The sequence below is a fragment of the Meleagris gallopavo genome, chromosome 23 (assembly GCF_905368555.1).
Source record: "Meleagris gallopavo chromosome 23, MGAL_WU_HG_1.1, whole genome shotgun sequence".
Lineage (NCBI taxonomy): Eukaryota > Metazoa > Chordata > Aves > Galliformes > Phasianidae > Meleagris > Meleagris gallopavo.
The window spans coordinates 3768729-3790442 of record NC_139426.1 but is presented as its reverse complement, the minus strand read 5'-3'; the positions used below and the strand labels follow the sequence as shown (position 1 = coordinate 3790442).

Sequence of the window (21714 nt, the reverse complement as noted above, 5' to 3'; positions counted from 1 at the left end):
AATAAATCCTTATCTATGCTAAGGCCATACTATGGGTAGAAAAATACCCATATTACACCTGTTCTCAACTTTATTTGTCCTCTAAATGTGAAAAGCTTATTTATTTGTTCCGTGGCAGCTGGCTCACGATCAGCCAGCCACCCATGCAGGGATATTGCCCATCTTCATTCCCTGGTACAGATATCCACCGGTGTCTCTTAAGAATGGAATCTTAAAAGGTGAGGCAAGGCAGAGACAAAGACAAATTTAATTTTATCACCATAAAAAGAGGACATTTCCACATGGGCAGCAAGGACATGAATATCATGTGTATGCGGGGGCAGGGAGGGGATTATAAACGCATTTTTGGCGAAATTCAATAAAGCTGATTCCACTGCATAAGGTCAGCAATTTACTTTTAAAAAATGATATGATTGCAACTTTTAATATAACCCATGTATTTGCTGCAAGATGCTCTAGAAGATTGTGTAATGTAACCACCCGACCTCTCCACAGGAGCAGAGATCACCCCATTTACCCTTTATTGTCTTGCTAAAAGCAATGCACATTTGCACAGAATGACAAAGTCAACAGCTTTTACTTAAGAGAGCCTCAGATTTCATTGAGAATGAATTCTCTGCTCTCCTCCTAGGGGAGCGTAGTCTCGCCTGGACTCATCAGAAAGGATAGGAAAGAATGAAGCAAAGACTAAATTCTACTTTTAGCTAAGAAAAGAATGATTGCTTTCCAAATGAGAATTAAGAGGGAACAGTGTGTAGCAGAAAAGTAAATAATAGGATTTCATGTCTGTGTGCATCCAAGACCTAGTGTTTTAAACACAGCAGAGATGTTGTCTAAGAGATCCTACAGAATTATCTCATGCACGAACTTCTTTTATCTTTCCTAGCAGGAAAGTATCATTAGGTCTGAGATGGATTTCAGCAGAAGAGCAACACAGATTAACCTAATTACACTCCACTCCTTGTTTTAGCCCCAAGAGAGAAGGCTGTCTCTTTAGACTTACGATACCAGGTTCATTCACAGAGCAGATCAGGAACTGAATTCCTTTATTTGCTCCAGGAAGACTGTGGGGAAGCCCTGGGCTGAATGACCACAGAGAGCAAATTCCCTCTGTAGCAAAAATATTTTTATACAAACAAAAACTAGATTTCTTCATCTGTCTCAAGGTGAAGCTTGCTTCAAAGGTCAAAGCTGCAGGGCTGGATTAGGATTGCACGCAATGTGCCCAAGCCTTGACATCCTGACATTCTCAAGTTTGCAGCTCTCCCCTCCCATACAAACCTGATGGAAGTAAATTCTCTGTAAAGAGTGGCTCTTACTGCAGCAAGCAGCTTCAACAATCACAAAACACACTACAGCATCAACAATTCCAAAACAAGCGTATAAAAGCAGTTTATTAACATAGTTAAAACATATCTAACTGCCACTGATACAAAAGTGGTAATTAACTCCATTTCACAGGTGGGCAAGCTGAGAACAAGCATCTTGCCCAAAGCCAAGTATGTCGTCTATCCTCAGATCTTCCATGTCTGCTTTTAGACTGCAACTACAAAGGTGCTTTTCTTTTGGCAATCTGTATTTATTTTCACTTAAGAACATGATAAAGGATGTGTTAATTTACAAGTTGGACTCAGGAACTGGGTCCTTTTTGCCCACTACTAAGGCTAACTATTTCAGGACTCAGAATACCGCTGACTACTTTTGCATCATCTTCCAGAACAGACCTCAACCCACTCTGCTGTAATCATATTGGTTTTGAAATGCTACCAGGAATGGAAATATTATTTTGACAGTAAACAAGACAAATATGACTCAAAACACACTCATGGAGCAATAGAAGTTAATTTTGCAAAGCCATTTTTAACAGCTCTTTTACATTACGCAGTTACTGTCAGATCGCCAAGTGGAGAGACACTATTAAACCCATGACATTCTAATTATTTTTTTAAAATTAAGCCTACAACTGATATTTTAGAGCGTATGCAATTTCCCATGAACCAAAACAGTCTGTTCCAATTTATCAATAATTTTCAAGCTACAAAATCACATCAAAGGTGATTCTGGACTCTACACTGGAATTTTCATGGCCCAAGAGAAACAGGAGATGTAGCACACTGTTTATCTAATGTAATCTAAATGAATCACCTCTCTTGTTCTGCGCAGCGTATACCTAAATGGTTCAAGATCACCGTAGGTTGAACCTGAAGTGAAAGAGAGAGGATGTTACCACTAATGCGACTTCCAGCCTTTGTTACAGAGCTCACAAATGTGCACTTACAGGACATGGAATTTGAGAGTCTCCCTGAATGGCTTCTTCACAACACCATTATCATCAAAGGAGTATCTCTTGTAATGCAGCTCCTCAATCTTCCACATAAGAAACCAAAGAAAAAGTCACTAATATTTCCATGTTTCTACTATTGAATAGCAGAGCTTGAATCAAAGCCCTTTGAAACAATCTTCTTTAAAGCAATAAAGTCTGCAGACTGGTAGCCTCAAGTTTTCCCTGACTTTTCTTTGCCCTCCAACCAGGCCCAAACCAGACTTCTTCCCCTCCTGCGCATCAGCATACTAAAGAGGTCACAGCCAGCATGTTCACATGGACAGTGTGAGATGACAAGCTTGTTGGAGCTATCCAATAGCAATGATGATGCCTTCTCCTGCTGGTGAAAAGCATTTCTATGACGAATTTCTTAGTTCCAAGTAGAGCTAATTAACCCATGACAGCACAGCATTTCATACAGAAAGTGTTCCTTCAAAGCAACCCGAACTGTTCCAGTGAGAAGTAACCATTTTATTACTACAATTCAAATAAACATTTTTTTGAATATTTTAATTGTAATATTATGATGCATATTATTTCATTATATCAATCTCTTATTATCGACTACAATATAAAAGGCTCAAGCCATACAGACTGATCTGATGGATCAATAGTATTTCATTAGATAATCTGATATTTTAAATGCTAACACCATTTAAATATTAAAACATTTCAAAACTCAGAATTTACAGTGGAATCAAAATGTATTGTTCAACCTTGTTTCTAAATACTATTGAGCCATGAAAAAACAATTGTTACAAAACAATGAAACGTACACTGAGTACAATGTTCTTCTAAAATAACAAACTCATTTGTAAGCAAGTAGAGTTTCTATCAACACACAGATGCACACATTTTTCTTAATCATCTGGCTATTCTAAACACTATCAGGTTGCAAACAGAAAGGACTGACTTCCTTTGTACACACTGCCATACTCCTAGTTATGCCTAAACTTGCAGCGGGTGTTTTTCCACCCTCTTTTGAATCACTAGTGACTGGGACAAGTCAAAGTTGAGATCTGAATCAATTTCTCCACATGGTTATGTACTAAATACCTTCTTCTTCCAAACTTGCTTCCAAATCTTGAGGAATTATAGTAATAGCTTTCTATCCATTACAAAGATTTTCTTCCAAAAACCCTGACTCCAAAGAATCAGTGTATCTGATTCTCTACCTTCATGTCTTCAGGTGGATCGCTTGATCCCATTTTGTTACCATTCTTGTTGCAGCTCTCTTCTTGGCACACAAGCCAAGGAAATCTGTAGAGTTCATGACAAGTATGGATAACACGAGCAGTAGTAAAACTGATGGGGGGAAAGAGGCAGCAAGATGAATAGGCTGGTGCTGAACAGCAGGTGACAGATATGCACACAGAAGATTGGCAGGACATCTGATGGATAGAGATTCTCAATCACTTTTCAGGAAGGAAAAAGAAGGCAACTAATACAAAATACACCACTGTGGCACTAGTTTTTAGATCATCAGCACATTTATTCCTCCAGATCATGAGACTCCAGCAGTGGAAATCTTCCTTGTATGTTGAACATTACCAGCATTGGACAGGCAGTCAAGTACCAGAAACAGAAGTGATAACCACTAGCGCTTATTCAGATAGGAACATTGTGAGCTTGTTATCACTGAAAGCAATCATTCTTTCACTCTTCATTCTCTGGGTCTCTAATGAGATCCTTTAGGATACAACCAATTATGCAGAGCTATACTAATCCAAAACTTGCATGGGTGGCACCTAAAGAACCAACTGGTAGCACAATCAGGTATAGGACACGTTTTTCTTTAAGCAGAATATATAAATTACATTAGCTGTCTTCCAAAGTCATAAACAGAGGACTAAACACTAGTAGTAATAATATATTTCATAGTGCTTTTCAAGAATCTTAGTAAATTCAACATCACTTAGACAAAGCGTTCTTCATTTCCTCCCCTAAAAACAGTGTAGTGACACTCGACAGCTGCTGTCCTGACTGTCAAACCCAGAGATGGATGCTTTTCACCAGAAAGCCCAGTGAGATGTAGATAACCCAATACACATCATCAAATATGCTTGATGCAAATAGCTGCAAAGTTTCAGTGGTTAATGGGTACAACGTGCTCCAGGATCCTTAAATGAAAAGCATTATGAAAATGCAGAATGCTCTTTGACTTCCCTTTAACCTGTACAATCATTTTTGTACGTCTAGCACAAGCTGTTAGACTTCATCTATGCCACTTGAACACCTGTTCCAAACTCCTTTAATAATCAGAAAGCATATACTCCCTGGTTCTACCAACGAAGTAGCTTTTCTCTCATTCTGTGCCAAAGTCGGTTGTTCTAGATGCTTAAATATACTAAGTACATTCTCGCAATTTTTTAAAAAATTCCAGCTCTCACTTGCAGGTTTGCATGTGCAAGTGATGACGTCTAGCCAGGCACAGAACACTCATCGGTCAACCAGAGGACAAGCTGCCCTACCTGCACATACAAAACAGGACAAGTGTTCACTCACACAATCAGTTGTGCAGTTAAGTCAGGCCTTCACTCCATTTCTTCATCGTCTTTTAAATCCGTATCCTGCCAGCATGTTTGAAGAGAAGGACAAGTCACCTAGCATTCCTTTAATACTTTACACTTACGGCCTAGTCACACATTCTTGTATTAAAACCGGTATTTCTAGGGAAGCATAAGCTTTGGAAGGCCATGGCTACAACTAGGTATCCTAAGTACAAGTAGGTATCTTGACAACACAGGTTACTAACTACAGTTTTTTGCATGAATTGTCACTGGACTCTATCAGCTTGCACTGTAGAAAAAGCTTTGTAAAAACTGTTTGAGCTTCACTAAGACATGTTAAAGAATTAATTACAAAGTAAAGCTGAAGGAGAAAATTAATTTTGGAAACACAAGAGGTTACTTTTCTTTTCCTCCCTTTTCTGGAAGTGGGGGAGGAAAGGCAGTTATTTTCATCTTCATACTGGGGGCAGAAGCTGGGAGCCGTCCAGTCGATAACCTGGCCATCAGAACAAGGTTTGTAATTAAAAGGTCAGTGACCTGGAAAGCCAGGGCCTCACTCTCAGGGCTTCTCAGTAATGACGGCGCTATTAAATTAAGACTGTTATGAAATCAATGCTAAAAAAGCTTTCATGGTAACGAGATTCCATTCAAGGACATGCAAACTGCCTCGTGAAATGGACTTAAATTATAAAAAAGAAAAGTAATAAAAGAGGGTGAAATTGAAATGTGCTGAAGAATTTACTTCCTTTAAAGCCCTCCAGCAGTAGGCTGTGCCCCCTTCTCTCAGGTCCTCAAGGTGATCTACTTTGGTTTCTTTGGCAAAGAAGAAAAGACAGAAGTTCAACTTCCAAGAATGTAGACTACAGAAAGAAGAAAATTCACTTGGTTTTCTACTGGATATTCTGGGGCTGACAGCATTTCTTTCCAGGGAGTCAGGTATCTTCAAGCTCTCATTGGGAAGAGGCGTGTACAGTTGAATTATTTATTCATCTCTTCAGAAATCACCACAGTCTGACCCTGATGCACTGCAAAAAACTGCAAGGCCCACATGAAAATGTTGTGCAGTAATTCTTTTCCTATCTGCCCAAGTAATGAAACAGATTACTAGACAGCACACCAGTAAAAGGGCAACACTCCCAGCAGCCTTCAGCACATCCCACCAAGCAAGAGTTTGACAAGCAAGGGTTTTGTATATACATATGAATAAACAACAGTAAACCAGGTAGCATGTCTCCTCCAAACTGCTCAGCCTTCCAAGTGGACTCCTTCCCAACCAATTCAACTCAACAATGATAAATTTACTTCTCCTCGCTGCAATTCCACTCACCTGTAACTCATTTCTGAGCTCCTTGTGTGCTTTTTGCCACAAACCCACACCAGGAAGGCATTGCTGTGCTCATTTTACAAATGAACAGAGCCAGCAACCAAGGAAAAAATGCTTAATTGGAGGCTATGTAAGAAGTTACAACCTAGCAGTTACTCCCCTCCCGGGCCCACAAGACCAGCACCCCAAGTAAAGGCCCTCCACATGCTTTGTGCACTTCCACCCTGACTATCCTGCCAGAAGTTACAGATTTGGAGTACACAAAATTAACAAGCCACATGAGTTAGTGGATGGGTAGCTGAGCAATACAGGACATCTGAGGCACAACAGTTAGATGACAGACACATTTCCACAAGGGTTTAAGCCCCACATGTTGTCTAATTATTCCCAAGGCGCCGCTGATTCTGTGGCATGTCATCAGCAGAATCAGCGAGTTGGACAAAAAACAAACAGCATCTTTTTTCTTTCTTTTCTTTCAGATACTCTGAAGGGAAACAGCTGTTTTTCCCTTCATCTGAAGAAGTTCATGATAAAAAGGAGGAAATGTCATAAATTACACAAAATGCCAGTGTAAGCTTCAAAGAAAATGATAAATGATTCTAATAACTTCATGTTTCTCATTAATGTCTCTGTATTTGGGAGTTTGAAAGTACTCAAGACAACACAGAAATCTCATTTGACTTTTGAAAGACCTTTTTACAAATCGAGGACACCCTCACTCTCCCAACTGTCATCAGCAGAGTCAGACCAGCCTCCCGAGAGCAGTTCAGCAAACCCCTGACCTGTGATGAGTAACCAGGACAGGCTACTTTCAGCTGCTGCAACTACTGTTTCACAAGGAACCAAACCCAGTGCAGCCGGTGAAACGTACTGAGAACTTCAGTTCCTATATTACATACTATTAAAATAAAGTAAAATTTGATTGGAATTTTTAGGTTAAAAAAAAAAAAAAAAAAAGAAAAAGAAATCATAATTCAAAGCAGAACCATCTCTGCAAGTCTCAGAAGGGAAACTTCCTAGGCAAAAAGACTGCAGGACCTGAAAGCTCACTCACAGCTCATGCTCCAGCCCTACTCCTGTAGTTCACATAGGCTGAAGCAGGGATAGCAAGAGGCTGCTGCAAGGGCAGGGCACATGGCCTCCCTCTGCATTCCCATACACAGGGTCCAGTTTTTAACTAGAACCAGTGCCATAAAAAGGCCAAAGCTCTCTCTTACGTGGCACGTTCTGCTGGAAGAAGTCTGGACCAAGCCAGAGGGGCATCTCTGCATGCTCTGCATGACTCCCTACAACATTTATTTTTACTTAAGCTCTTTTAACTTAAATGAGTTCTGTACTAAAATGCTTTTTGGACTGGCAGTGAAGACTTTTCTAGCAGATGGTCCAACTTTCTGTGAATGGGGATAAGCATAGTCACTGGGAGTACAATGACTGCAGGAACAGCCAAGTCATCTCTCATTTATCTAGACTGGATTTAGCCACAACACAACAGTTTCAGGAATAATTGCCCCCTGTGCTAAAGCACATAGATACAATGACAGCAGGAACCCTTTGCTCTCGAGCACTGGACAGGGATCACGTTGTAAGCTCAGTGCTCAGATTCCATATGGCCATATTTCCAATGACTGCTGGGTACAAGCACGACTGGACCCTGCTCCTTCCCACCTCCTACTGTTAAGTTTTCAAACAAATAATTAGCACAAAGGGAAGGAGAGCTAATTAACAAACAGGAGCATACAAACAGCTATACCAAACCATTTCTGCTGTTTAGTAATTATTAGACAAGTAATTCATAAGAAGTATTAGTCGGGCCACAGTTTCTCTCTGCCTCCATCTCCCCACCCTTCCTCTTCTCCCAGTCAGGGATTTATTAAAATTAAACAGATTAGATGGAGCTCCTGATACTAAAAACTGTTCAGCGAAGCCTGCGGTGGGGAAGTGCAGAGCAAACACCAGAGACATTTGTCTCTAAATTGCTCTAAATACCTTCTGCAAATGAAATTCTAACCCAGCTGTGTTGAGAGAGAAAATGAGGAATAACTGGTCATTGTCAGCACAGGAGAAGATCAGGCAGTTATAATATTGCACGATATACTGGGGGCTAAGGATCTCTCGGCAACAATAGATTTTGTATCAGGTTACCCCGGGTAATCAGCACAGCTTTTAGGCTCAGCTTTCCCGTGCTTCATTGCTTCGATGATAGAGTTGAAATCCCCAAGCTTTTATGATTAATTACTCCCTGTAGGTCCACATATTTCAAGGAAAAACTCATGGAGCACAGCGGCCAACAGGCTCCAAATTTTAATGCCATCCTGATGGCAGGGCAGGGCAAGCAACTTACCTAAGCATGCGGCTGGAACACTCTCTAACTGGCAGTAGGACAAGCAGTGAGATGACCACATTAGAACTGATGTACCCATGAACTACTTGTCATGACAACATTGCTAAAACACAGAACTGCCGTGGCCTTCTACGTCCTTTGGTGTCCAAGATGAGCAGAGCAAAACATATTCTTAAACTCTCCATCTCATGATATCAGGTCTCAGGCATCTCAATAAATAGTTCATATCCTCAAGCAGGTTAACATGTGTTCCATAGGCTTCTCTACTTGTTAAAACCCAAGATCCTTGGCTATAGAATTTGATGTACTCTGAAGCACTCATATCTTCAGTGTTTACATGGGTCACTCCCCTCTGAAGTCTGGAGCATCGTTGCAACTGCTTTAAGTGTTCCACAGTGCATGTAATTAACTCCAAGGTAAGACTGCCCTAATTATCTGCATCTTACATTAAAGATCTAAGCAATGTGGTCCTAGAAATGTAGCATAAAATGGAAGGGAGCATTATACGGAATGAACTTCACCTGACATGCACTGTAAGCTCTTGACAAAACACTTTAATATAAAGAAAAAAATAAACAAAAGGTAGTTTTTGAAGAATCAGAAAGTAAAATAAATTCTCAAGTAGGCAATGGAAAAAGTATGTTCCACCTGTCTAAGACAACATAGAATTTGTCAGGATCTATTCTGTTTCTACTACAGAAAACAAGTAAACCCAGCCAGCAGTTTACCATTTCAGCCTGAAAGCCAGGCTGACCCCAAGCTCGACCTTACCCTGACCTTGTTTACTTTCACAAAGTCCTCTGCCCTTCATCCTCTGCCTGGCTCTCTTCAGAAACATTCGACCTTTTCACCTCAAAGTTGGTCATTCTAAAGCCAATGCCACCAAGGCTAGAACTGATCAACTCATCCACAACTCCAAACCATCCTCATCTCAGAAAACATGCAATAATCGTTAACGTGAGAACTTCCAATGTGTCTTCTGTATTTTACAATTCCACATCTGGAGCCAATATTGCTCTAGTCAGTGTGGAAGAAAAGAGAGTGGTATTTTTTATAAACTTCACATCTTTTTCTCAGACAGACTACCCACTTAGTCCTCAGCATCCAATATTCCATAGCAATACTCCTTAGCTTTATCCCTAAGCCAAACTCCCCCATTATCAGTAGACCACAGACGTAAAGAGTCCATACCTTTCTTCTTCAGAAATGCTCTTCTGGTTGCAATTGGACTTTGGCGGACTCGGGGATTCTGTAAAAATTTCACTGCTGTCACAATCTGATGAGGAGGGTTGGAGAAAGAGAAGAGAGAAAAAGATTGAAGTTAGGAATGGTCAGATTCATACTTCTCATTATGCATTCTGCACTGCAAAGGAAGGCACTGCATCTAACACATGGAGAGAGTCTGGAGCTGACACCAATCCAACTTTCAGAAATAGTTCAATGAACATCAGTTTGTGGCTTCACTCTCATCAGAACAGTAATGCTATTTCAACCTAGAAGTTTCTTTTTGAATTGCTCTTTCAGCAGCTCAACCTGTACAAAAGTCTCCATTAAGATTCTTGGAGGTTTCTGTCATTTGTAGTGATCTCCTTATCTTGTCTGGCTCCTATAGCTAATGGCAGCCTCCAAACATTACATGCGATCTGCAACAACAGACTGTTACTAGGAAGAACATTTCTTTTCTATCTGACTGCTCCCTGCAGATTTTAAGAGATTCAGGCCTTTTCTGCCATCATTCCAATTGAACTGCTAGCAATAAATAAACCTTAGCTCATCATGACTGGAAAAGAAGCAACTTCCCATGTTTTGGATCACACAACAACAACAGAAAATAAATAAATAAATAAAGTCACTTTTCATGACATAAATGGCTTGGTGAGCGGTTACTTCATGTTCCACCCTGGTAGAAATCACAGATTATTTTTGTCTAATGACTGACTTCCTCTACGTGCTTCTTTAAGGTGTCATAGCACTTAAAACAAACCACTTATCCAAACAAAGGATGAAGTCTGGGATAATACTGAACAGCATCAACAACAATAGCATCAGTTTTTTGCATTAGGATTTAGTGCCAGTGGAAGGTATTTCCTTTTTCTGTTCATGTGGCAGAGGTCAATTTTCCACATACCCTCCTGTATGATTACACACGTTATTACATGTTGCTGCACTGGTGGAAAACAGCTGATTCAATTCACCTCTGTACAAAGGCATCTGTTCTGCCTGTGGCATCAAGGAGAATAATTTGCCTGAAGTTAACGGCACTTCGGCAATGGACCTTCCACGTGAGCTGGTGGAAGAGATGAATTCCTTCCACTCTAGCTAAAAATAACCCTGCATTTCCAAAGACCAGAGCTTTTTTCCCCCCCAAACAGCGCCCTATGCCTTCTCCTAAAATGGTGGCACACGTCAGCGCTATGTTAGGTAAGTCCTGAAGAATTCAACTTCACAGAGTTTCAAGAATTCTGTTCCAAAAAGGTTTTCAAAAATTTTCACAGCAGAAGAATGAAAAATAGCATCACTATTAAAATCACTAAGTTTCATTCTGTGTTTGAATCAAACCCTTCGAATATGCATTTCTGGTCAGAGAGCAAAGTTCTGATGGGTTTAATGGCACTTTCAATGTACTCTTCAGTGCATTCCATCAATGTTTCTTTTTTTTTTTTTTTTTTAAATTGCATCTCTTATTTCTTTAAATACATTAATCAGGCTAGTGTAGGCAAAACGGATCCATTGGACAATGCAATAAACATGAATTATCATCTATCCAACACACATAATGGCTTAAAAATACATAATAGCAGGTGTAGTTTAAATGATTAGTTATTACACCTGTGGTGGGTCTGATTCAATTGGGGAAAATCATCTTTAATAGGTTAAAAGGTTTAGATCACCAGGCTTCCCTTAAAGTGGCTGTAGAGAGGGTATGATGGAGTACGCTGTCATTACTAATTCATTTAAGAAAAACATGGGGGATACAGCAAAGAACAGCATAAACGAGAGAATCCAATTTAAACATCAGGTAAAGCAGAAAACACCTTTTAAAAAAGCATGATAAATGAATTTGGAAGAGAGATGAAATTGACATATTTATTTTAACGGGAATTTGACAAAGTCCCGGTGCTCTTTGAAGTTGGGGGGATAAAATGCAGGAGGTATTTTTCATTCTTTCCCTTTTCTTATTTTCCTTCATTATTTTTAAGTTTACATTCAGTGATTTTGAACCATAAAACACTACAGCACAACACCCCCCATAAAGCACATTTTGGTTTCACTGACGTGTATTTGATCTCTCTGGCTGCACGCAGGCGACAGGCAAATCACAGCCGATATTGCTGTGCTGGATGCAGGAATACAAAGCACACCAACTAATAACCTTCAGGTAACATGCTGAATAAGAAAGATGCCCAAAAGAGCAAACCAACAGATAGGCGAACATATCAAACCCACTTTCCTCCTAACAGTAATTACTTGTTTGTTTCTTCAGGAACTCCTCAACACTCCCTCCCACGTTCAGCGAGGAGATGCAGGCACAAAAGGGCCTGCAGACCTGGAAGCCAGCGAGCTTTCAGCTTTAATTATCAGGTTTTAAGCACAAAACAGCCTGTAAGAAATGAACGGTATTTTTCATTGTGCTATTTTAATCACAACCCTTTTAACGTTTTATTGATTCTAACTCTTTATTAAAACTTATTTTTGCCTAGTAAAAAAATGTAAACATTTCAGTAGTAAAATTCCCTCCAAAATAAACTTCTGGTTTATCTCTTCCCTGCATCATTTCCTGCATTATTCACAAAGTGTTTAATCTTAAACAACATAAAATTACAGGCAATAACAAACTTTATAGAAAGAAAATCCCCAACTCCTCCATCCGATAAGGCCGCACTCTCCTATTTGTGTTTGCGTTTCCTCCTGCAGGCTGAGCCGAAACTTCTGCATTTCCCCCATTCATCTCCCATACGTGAGCAACTCAAGAACCAATCCTGGCCGTGTCAAAATGCCAGTATTTTCAATATGCACACCCAGGAACTTTCCAGCCTTCCATGGATCATTTTCTTTGCATACAAAGGGCAACAGCAGCCCACAGTCTAAAAAATCAGAAAAAGGAGGGAGAAGATGCAACCCTGAAAAAACCATGCAGCAAATAGCACTCTGACTCAGCTGCAAACACTGCTCTGTACTATTTCTGTAGCGTTTGTAACGCTTCTCCGAATTTTTCTGCCATTAGGACACTGCCAAATAATGTGCACTGTATCACTACTGTGATTCTCAGACTGCCAGCACAGCCTGGCCAGCAGACTGGTTTCATCTAGAGGATCGGTTACGTGTTTCACTGAATAGCATAGCTGGTGTTCAGAAGGCAGTGAATTGCAGAGATGTGCGCTGCTCTGCGGTGCTCACAGATGGGGTTCTGACTGGTGCCGGTGGGCGGAACCCCGCTGCAGGTCTTATCCTACAGTTTGATTTTCTAATTAGAAGATGAATGCGACTCTTCGTGGATTGTATTTGCGCCTGGCCAAATTGCATAAATTCAGGCCAAATATTCTGCTTCAATGTCAAAGATATAAAACGGAGGCAGGAACTTTATTGCAGATGTTGTGGGAGTGCAGCAAGCCAGTGAAATTCCGGGCCAAAGCACGGCACTTTGCTGTTACAGCCAAGGTCCCTCGTTCCTAATTCCCCTCCCTTTGGTGTTAATGGGGAAATCAACCTTATTTCTTAGTATGCTCAACGCTGCAGGAAAGCAATCTAAGCTACTTTATCAGTTACTTGCATTAGAAAAATAAACCGTGAAATTTAAAATGCAATGGCAAATGCCTTCTTTCTACCATCTGAAAGAAAAAAAAACAACCAACTACAAACAACCCTAAACAACCCTAAAACGACAAAAATGGAAAACAAAACACCCTCATCACTAAAAGCTCCACAGGGTTTGGTACCAGAGGTCGACACAGAAAAGAGAATTGGAAGCTGCCGGGAGTGCAGCCAGAAAGAGCTCTGACACATTTCCCAATGCTGGGAACCTTCTGTAGGTTATTACTAAACAGCGTTTGTTGATAGACTGAGACTTTGAGATGACCTGTGATGTAAAGGTTGGGGCTGAATTATACGTTGCAGAGGATGGTATTTTGTCTTTCTGAGTGGATCTGTATCTGTTTAAATGCAACACTTCTTTTCATTAAGCAGAGGCGGCACAGGCCATGAACTATGCACAGACAGTTTACATTACATGTGCGGAAGCAATCAACACTGGCAATATACATGACGTATGTAAAAGAAGTTGGAATTAATTTTTTTCCCAGTATATTAAAAAACAGTAATATGGCAGTATCAACAAACGCTCAGCCTATTTCAGCCAGAGCAGAAGGCCACAGCCATAGGGCAAATGGAACTGATCAATATATTAGCCTACAGCAACACCCCCTCAGTGTACGGCTGTACGTTTGCAAGGCTCAGAAGATTAAATTGTCTGTGAAAGGTTTCTGCACTCCTACTCTAAAGGAGATACCCAGAATCCTGTTAACAAGCGTCAGGCTAAAGCCAACTTACGTTTTAACAAGGGCTGACTTAAAAGCCTGGCGCTGCGACGAGCAAGAAAACCCCTTCCAACAGAAATGCCGCATTTTAGCAAGAAATCAGTGCTCTGTCAGGACCAACTTGACAAACATCGTTATCGGCGGCACACGGATATAGTTGCAAAGCAGCTGTTAATCAGAGAAACACATCATAGAACGCTGATGCTAGCACTCGTGAAAAAATGCAAGGGGCTAATTATGAAGCCATATATCTCACTAAAGAGGCACTGTGCTCGCAATTCCAGGCACAGCTCAAGGGGCCGGGTCCTGGGACACCGCTGTGCTCCTCGCAGGATGAGCCCTGGGGCGTCCCATGGGGGCTGCGCTCCCCCAGAGGGATCGTCCAGGGAGAGGAGCTCTCCAAAGCTCCTCCGGCTCCACTGAAACCAGGGCAGAATCGGGAATTTATTCCTAGTGTGAGGTAACTCAGAAAATGACAAAGTTTGGCACATGTCCAGGTTGTGCAGAAAAAAAAGTTTTTAAATAAGAAAAAGCCCTCATATAAAATAGAGCAAAAAGCAAAATGAATACAGCTCAAAGCAAGATTCGCGCGAGTCAGAATCAGGGAGGACAAAAGCAAAGAACGAGCAAGATCCAAACCGAACCCGAGGGGCAGGATCCGGGAGCACGAGGCAAAAGGAAAGAAAAAAGGGGTCGCAAGAAGTACGGAGGGCCAAGGCCGGGTGCCGGGCACAGCCCGCCGAGAGCTCCGCGGCTGCGAGCTGAGTGGAAGCGGCAGCGCCCGCGCTCCCGCCGCCCCCCGCCGCCCTCAGGCCGCGCGCCCTGGGGCGCAGCGCGGAGCCACGACTCCCCCTAGCCGAGGCGCGCCGCAGCTCCGGCAGCCGGGCCCAAATGAAGTGTTTTCACTCGGTGGAAATGAAATGTTTTGCAAGATGAAACAGAAAGAAAATTGAGGTTTTAGGTAATTACTAGTTGGCATTTACATATCACAGGCTGGTTCAACACCTATTCATTTTCCTCTTTTATTTTCAATTTTTTAAAATTGCTCATTAAAATGAACACATGACAGGGACGGGGGGGAAAAAAATTACTCTTCCTCTTTTTCCCGAGGACTACAAAATCCAGATCTACTTTAAATACATTTATCTATAATTATCGCACACACAAAAACCTTGCTTCATTTACATTCGCAGGGTGACCAAGAAACGCCGTTCTGGGAGCGGGCGGCAGCAGCCCGAGCCGAGCCGAGCCGAGCCGAGCCGCCCGAGCCCGGCTGCCCTCGCAGCACGGCCCGCCAGCCCGCTGCCCACAGTGAGCACGGCTGTGTGCCGCGGCCCCGGCCGCCCGCCCACCCTCCCTTCCCCAGGCGTTCCCTTCTTCTTTTCTGCTGCTCTCTCTCGGAAGGGTCTCCGCACAGCCCCGCTCTCGGTTTCTTTGTTCCAGGAGCACACGCCTCACGTCTCCCTCGCACCCTCTCGCCCTCCCCGGACCCGGCGGGCAGTGTTTGACAGCCGTGCCCTCCCGGCTCCGCGGTCTCTCTATCCAGATTCCCACTGTTCACTTACGTAAATATTCCCCATGCAAACCCCTTAATTTCCCTGCACCCTCCAGCTTCTTTAATTTTAACCTTGTGAGAGTCTTATTTAACCCCACGATGCATTTCAGGATACAATTTGTGTGAAAAACGCTACATAAAATAAAGTTTTATTGTATCATATGTTAAGGACATAAAACATCTCTGATAGAAGTGTACAGGAGCTGACATGATAGACTAATATATTTTAAGGTCTATTGTGTAAATATGTATTTAGGGAATTCTAAAGCATGGTATTATTGACCCAAGTCTCTCTTAAAACACGATGATATATGGAATGAAAGCCCTTATGAAAAGGAGCAACTTCGTCTGTGTAGTAGCCACCTTTCAAAGTGAAATATCTCTGCCATCTTCAGTTTCTTCTGATTCAATTTAGAACAGAGTGGACATCTTGACAAAATTCCTCTCTTTTTATCAGAAATAATACTCGTTCTGGTAATACATTCATAAAACTATGGAGAAGAAACCTTTGCCATGCTTGAAAAGAAGCGCACAATAAACTGTACTTACAGGCAGATAGAAAACGTGCTATGTGTGCCTGTAGCTCTGAAAGGAACATCTCCAAATGAGTTGCTGGAACATCAGGCTTAACCCCACATCAACTGTTGCAGGCAGCAATAAATGATGGGAAAACACCTTGTGAGAAACACAAGCACAGCAGCAAACCGCGCGTCTTAAACTGATAACATGGCCGTAATAAATGCTACCCAATACGTAGCACAAACATTTCTTCTAGAGTTAATTTTTAATTGAGAAAGGAAGATACAATCTCACTTTCAGAGGAAATGTAAACCTTAAAAGAAATCCCCTTTTTGTACTCCTGCCTAAAATGAAGTTGCAAGCTTCTTATAATCACCAGTACCACCAAAGAAGGTATTACAGCAAGATGAGATGGGGGGAGGGAAGATAATGCTGCGATCCAGCGGACAGCAAATTATTTGAAGTTATGTTTACACAAAAATGGCAGTAACCTCAGAGCTGAGCGCATGGGATCCCTGCAGATAATATACGGACACAGAGGTCAGCATCTCATGCAAGAAGGCAGGGCATCCAGCTTCCAAGCGTGGGTGAAACCAGCGTGCTACAGTCAGGTTAACAAAGCAACTCAACAAAACCTAGGAAAGCTGCTGGAGGGATGGTGAAAGGTTAGAACTGACTGAAGAGAACGTGATCTTGTAGCTTTTCAGGACAGCACCCAATTCACACATCGTGCTCTCCTCCGCTTACAGAAGGAAGCTGAGGGATCTGCACCGTAAAATTAATGCGAGTGTCAAGTTGTTGAGTTGAATCACTCCAAAGGAATGTAATGACTCAGTGTCCAAGATGCTCACTACAGCAGAACTGTGAGATCATCCTGTGGCTCTACAACTAAATAAAATGCATGACACAGTCTTCAGGGGAACAGACGGCAGCACCTCCAGCTCTCACCTTCCCTTCTCTCCCCCTATGGCCAGTCCTAGGGAGCTTGCTTACAACCACTGGTGAAAGAAAACTCTTTCACCCTGCTATCTTCACAGGCACACACAAGGATTAAAAACAACGAAGCAGTAATTTACCACATCTTCATTCTTTTCACTGCAGGGCAGACAAGGACTGCTGGAGCTTCATTCACATGCTAGGGAGCTTGAAGATGACTTAAGTATAGGAAGCCTATGTCACATCTAACAACTGTGCTGAGTACTAAAACAGCTATTGAAGGCTCCAGAAGGCCACATCAATCAAAGAGAAGCAGCAGAACAGGATCATTGTTCAGGCTCACTTAGATCTCCTAATTCCATAGTCAAGAGATCAGTAAATGCTAGTAATACAATGGTTGAAATTTAATGCAAGAGAATTGAAAATATATCCCATCTGTGGAAGAAGATAGTAAAGGCACTTCAGACTGAAATAACTCAAATGTACATGAAAAATCAGCAAGCTATCCTTCCTTCAATTTCTCTTTTCAAGAATCCCATTTCAGAGAGCCCTGGGAAATTCACTTAATAGCTCCATAGGAAATACAGCTTAGAAACAGGGTGCTTTCCCTCCTGCAACAAAACCCCAATTCCTGGGGGTGAAGTCAATGGGCTGTGCTGGCATTACTGCATGGAAGATCTAAAGTGAGAATACAAAAGGAGATACAGGAGGAAGCTATTTGGATCACCAGAACCTAGCAAACAAAAGGTTTCATGCAGGAAACACGAAAGAAGCTAGAAATTGTGACAGGTGCCCAATAAATCATGCAAACCACAGCAGTTGGGAAGTAATATCAAAAGGAGAAAGGCTTAGAATACTGGAGGACCTTAATGTAAATTTAATATTGTACTTAGAGCTCTTTGGGACAAGAATTGTCTTTTTACCCTGTGTTTGCAGAGTGCCTGGTGCTGGTCTGCAACTGGCCTCCTAGTCACTTATTGCAGCACAAATAATAAAGGCTGAGCAGACCATGCACTTTGTTCCTGCTGTTAATTGCCCCATTAAGGGAAAAAGTAAGTAAGGGACAAGAAATGTGATTGGCCAGAGCTGCCTATCTATAGGGATTACAAATGTAATAATTTTATAGATTCAAAAGCAGCTGCGTCCCTTGTCTTTGTCCAGTTCTCAACAGAAAAAAGCACACATCACAAAATTTCTCCTTCATAAGCAGGCACTTGCATGAGCAATTCCAAAAGCAACTGAGCTTCCCTGTCACCTCCGGAGGATGCTTCCTCTAGAACAGGAACAAAACACAAAATAAGGGCTAACATGGGGAATGTTTCCACCGGAGCTGCCCAAGCCATTAATATTCTACAAAGAATGAGTTTGCTTTCCCATGGGGTCAATTTGGCATTTTGCACGGATGTGTTACATTCACTGTTTAAAGAAACAAAGCATATAGGTGGCAGGAAAAAATCAGGATGCTGCTCCAATGCAGCAACCTGCATGCACAAAAAATCACGCATACTGATCAGCAACTTCTCTCTCTTGAAACGCTCGAATAAGACTCCCCCAATCCTAAACTAAATTAAAATGTCTAAGAGAATTAGTTCTAATTACACTTAAGTCAGGGTGCTCCTGCCTACTTTTGACATGGAAATTCGGGTTCAAACCAGGGAGATCTACAAAATCAGAGGTTCAAAATTGCAATTCTACTGGTTTTTGTTTTCCTTAAACCTTGGCACAGCCAGCACATGTCAGGGACTATCATAATTATACGCCTTATGTGCTGAAAAATTAATAAACAATTACTCACTTCAGGAAAAAAAGAAAACAGCTTTTTCCTTGATGAATGCTGCAGAGAACATCAGCAACCTCTCTGAAATCTGGGTCCGCTCCACAGCAAGGGATCAGCAGGAAGGTAAGGACGTAGAGAGCTGGACCCTGCAGCAGTGCTGGCACTGAGCTCAGGGCCGTGCTGATCCACAGCAGCATTCTGGCTTTGTAACAGAAGAAAGAAGATTCAGCCTTCACAGCTGCTTTGGCTCAAGTACAGGCTGTTCGATCTATTGCTGTTAAGCCTACAAAGTCCAAAAGTGGGAGGAAATGTTTGAAATACACAATTTTAACCCTGTCAGACCAACGAGGGCTTGCACACTGCTGGAAGCTGAGGGTGATGCTGCAGCAGCTTCCCTGTGGTAGGAATTCATGCCCACCTTCCAGGAAATTGTGAGACTGGTAAAAAATACATGACTTCTTGGACAAATAGGTGAGACAGCAAGTGTGTGGGATTCTGGTCAATTCTTACTGAAATTTATTTGCAATCCAAGTCTTGACTAAAATCTGCATTCAATTAGTTAAGGAATTCTATATGATCCTCCTTTAAAATCCAGAGGGAACTCAGGTGCACTTGCACTGTAAAGCTTCAAATTTTCCTTAAAATATTAAATAATATAATTTCCACATCTCCCTTTTTAAGCAGATCCATGCTACTGAGTCCTCACCCCACCTTAAATCAATGGTAACCCAATTCAAATGCCTTACAGTTCTGTCTGAGAACTAGTGGAGAGATCAACGCTTTTTATCTTGAAGATTATGGAGCACCAGTTGGCTGACTAACACACCCAGCAGCCCATTAGACATGCCACAGAAGGCTTGCTGCTTCTCCTTCCACCCCTCAGATTTGAGAAAGCAGCATATAAACTTCACCCCTCCACACTGCGGTTCTTAGCCTGCCTGCCTTGTTTCATACTCTAAACATACCAAGATTTATTAACCTTTACAGTAAAAACAAATAAAATGATGATGAAGTAAAAACGCAGTGATGTAAGGGCTGCAGCTAGCACCGTTTATCTGTGGAAATCCAATTAGTGCTCAAGTGGTAGAGATACCTGGAAAAGTGCTCACAATCAAATCAAAAAATGATACAAAAACATTAACCTGATGGCTAAAAACTCCACATTTAAACATTTAAAGTAATAAAGGCGCTTTTATTGAGTATTTTCTATATTTCATTAGGTTCCAAATTGACGAGGAGCCCGAGAGATGCATTTCCTGGGCTTTTGGATCCTTAGACCAAATGCTTGACTTTGTTGTTGTTGTTGTAAAACGAAAAGGGAACGTGTGCTTCTTGCTAGAATGGCAAGCTTCCTTCTGCAGCAGCAGCCACAGCAACTATTGCAGGGGCAGGAAATGCTGGGGAGCCCATGAAGATATTCTTAGCTACCACACATTCATTCTGTACTCGCTGTGATGTGACCAGAAATACTGTTTGAATTACTCTTCCATTAAAGGGAATCAGGATTTACCTCCTTTGCTGTGTTCTACCAAAAATTCCTCTCTCAAAGCCATTGTATTGTAGCCCTTTGCTGGAAAACTGACCGCACTCACAAGGTGGTTGGTGGACAAGCAAGCAGCTCCTGCCCACCTCGGTGGGCTCAAAAGAGAGGAGAGGGGATGAATAGAGAGTGAGGTGAGCCAAGTCCCTCACAGTAGTGCCCTCCTCCTCGGTCTCCTTTACCAGACTCGACAAAAAGCACACAGTGCAATGCCCATGCTCCACTCAAGGCTTTGTCTTTCTGCATACTGTGACCCTGCTGCTTTTTGTCAGCATTAAATTCACTTCGTTTTTTTTAAAAGAGAAATCAGAAGAGGGTAACAGTCAATGAGCAGGAGACCAATCTTCTGAGTAACAATTTTCTTCATCTCTCTAAAACCACAGAGCACGAGATAACACTTGATAAGTTTGGGAGCATCTCACAGAACCTTATCATTGGTTTGCTTACAGCAAAATGCCAAACTTGCTTCCGGTATCAATCTATGTGTGCTGCTCTTAAGCTTTACACAGAGGAGCTGAGTATACACATTCAGAGTAGCCTGCATTAAATGCAAAATATAATGCACTGAAATTCCATTCCAACGTAATTTAATTGAGTTAGAAGCAGCAAATTTCCTCAAACTACACAAAAGGACAGAAAAATTAAAAGGCCTCATTTCCTGTCTTTCAGCTATTGTCGGACTGTTCTCTCCTATTCACTTTTTCGTATTTTGCCCATTTATTTTTAAAAGTCCTGTAGTCTTTACTGCCTTTTAAGGGAGATTTCCTGACAGATCACTGAAAGGATTTTAATCTAAAGCTAAATCTTAAGATCCTTTTCCTTAGTATGAACCCACTGCTTAGAAATAAATTTAAGCCTTAACGGTATGAGAAGAAGAGTGCTCAGACTGCAAGGACCGGGTGCCAGCAAAACAGTTATTTTCTGCCTTCTTTGTTTCACTGGGCTGCTAGTCACACTCACACGCTCAGAACTGCCTGGCCCTATGTGTGGTATTCTCTTTCTGCAGCAAATATTCACAAATTAGCTTTCAGATGCCCCAGAGTATCACTTGTCTTCAGGGAGCAATTTCTATGTTTCTAACTTTTGTATTTGATATGTAGCACATTATAAAGAGGAAGGTGGTACCTGGGATCTGCATGCTGAAATGTAAAATGCTTTAAAAAGAAAAAAGAAGGAAAAAAACCACCATACCAAACAGTTAAACATAGCAACATTTAGATTCCCCTCCGCTCCTTCCCTCGTGATCAACAGGGATGAGCACTGGGTAAGAATCTGTGGTGAGAGATCCTCTGCTCCTGTTTGGAGTATAAAGAGTCCTGTTTTATTATTCTGCGTTTGCATGTGGCAGCAAATGT

At 41.7% G+C, this 21714-nt stretch overlaps 1 protein-coding gene across 1 annotated transcript in view; it reads right to left on the bottom strand.

Moving 5' to 3' along the window:
* Window positions 1-21714, bottom strand: part of PEX14 (peroxisomal biogenesis factor 14) — a 72909-nt gene that overhangs the window by 29761 nt on the left and 21434 nt on the right. Inside the window, exon 3 of the mRNA XM_085242351.1 lies at window positions 9690-9774. Within this exon, the coding sequence (XP_085098477.1) occupies window positions 9690-9774 (85 nt within the window). The remainder of the gene's footprint in view (window positions 1-9689; window positions 9775-21714) is intronic.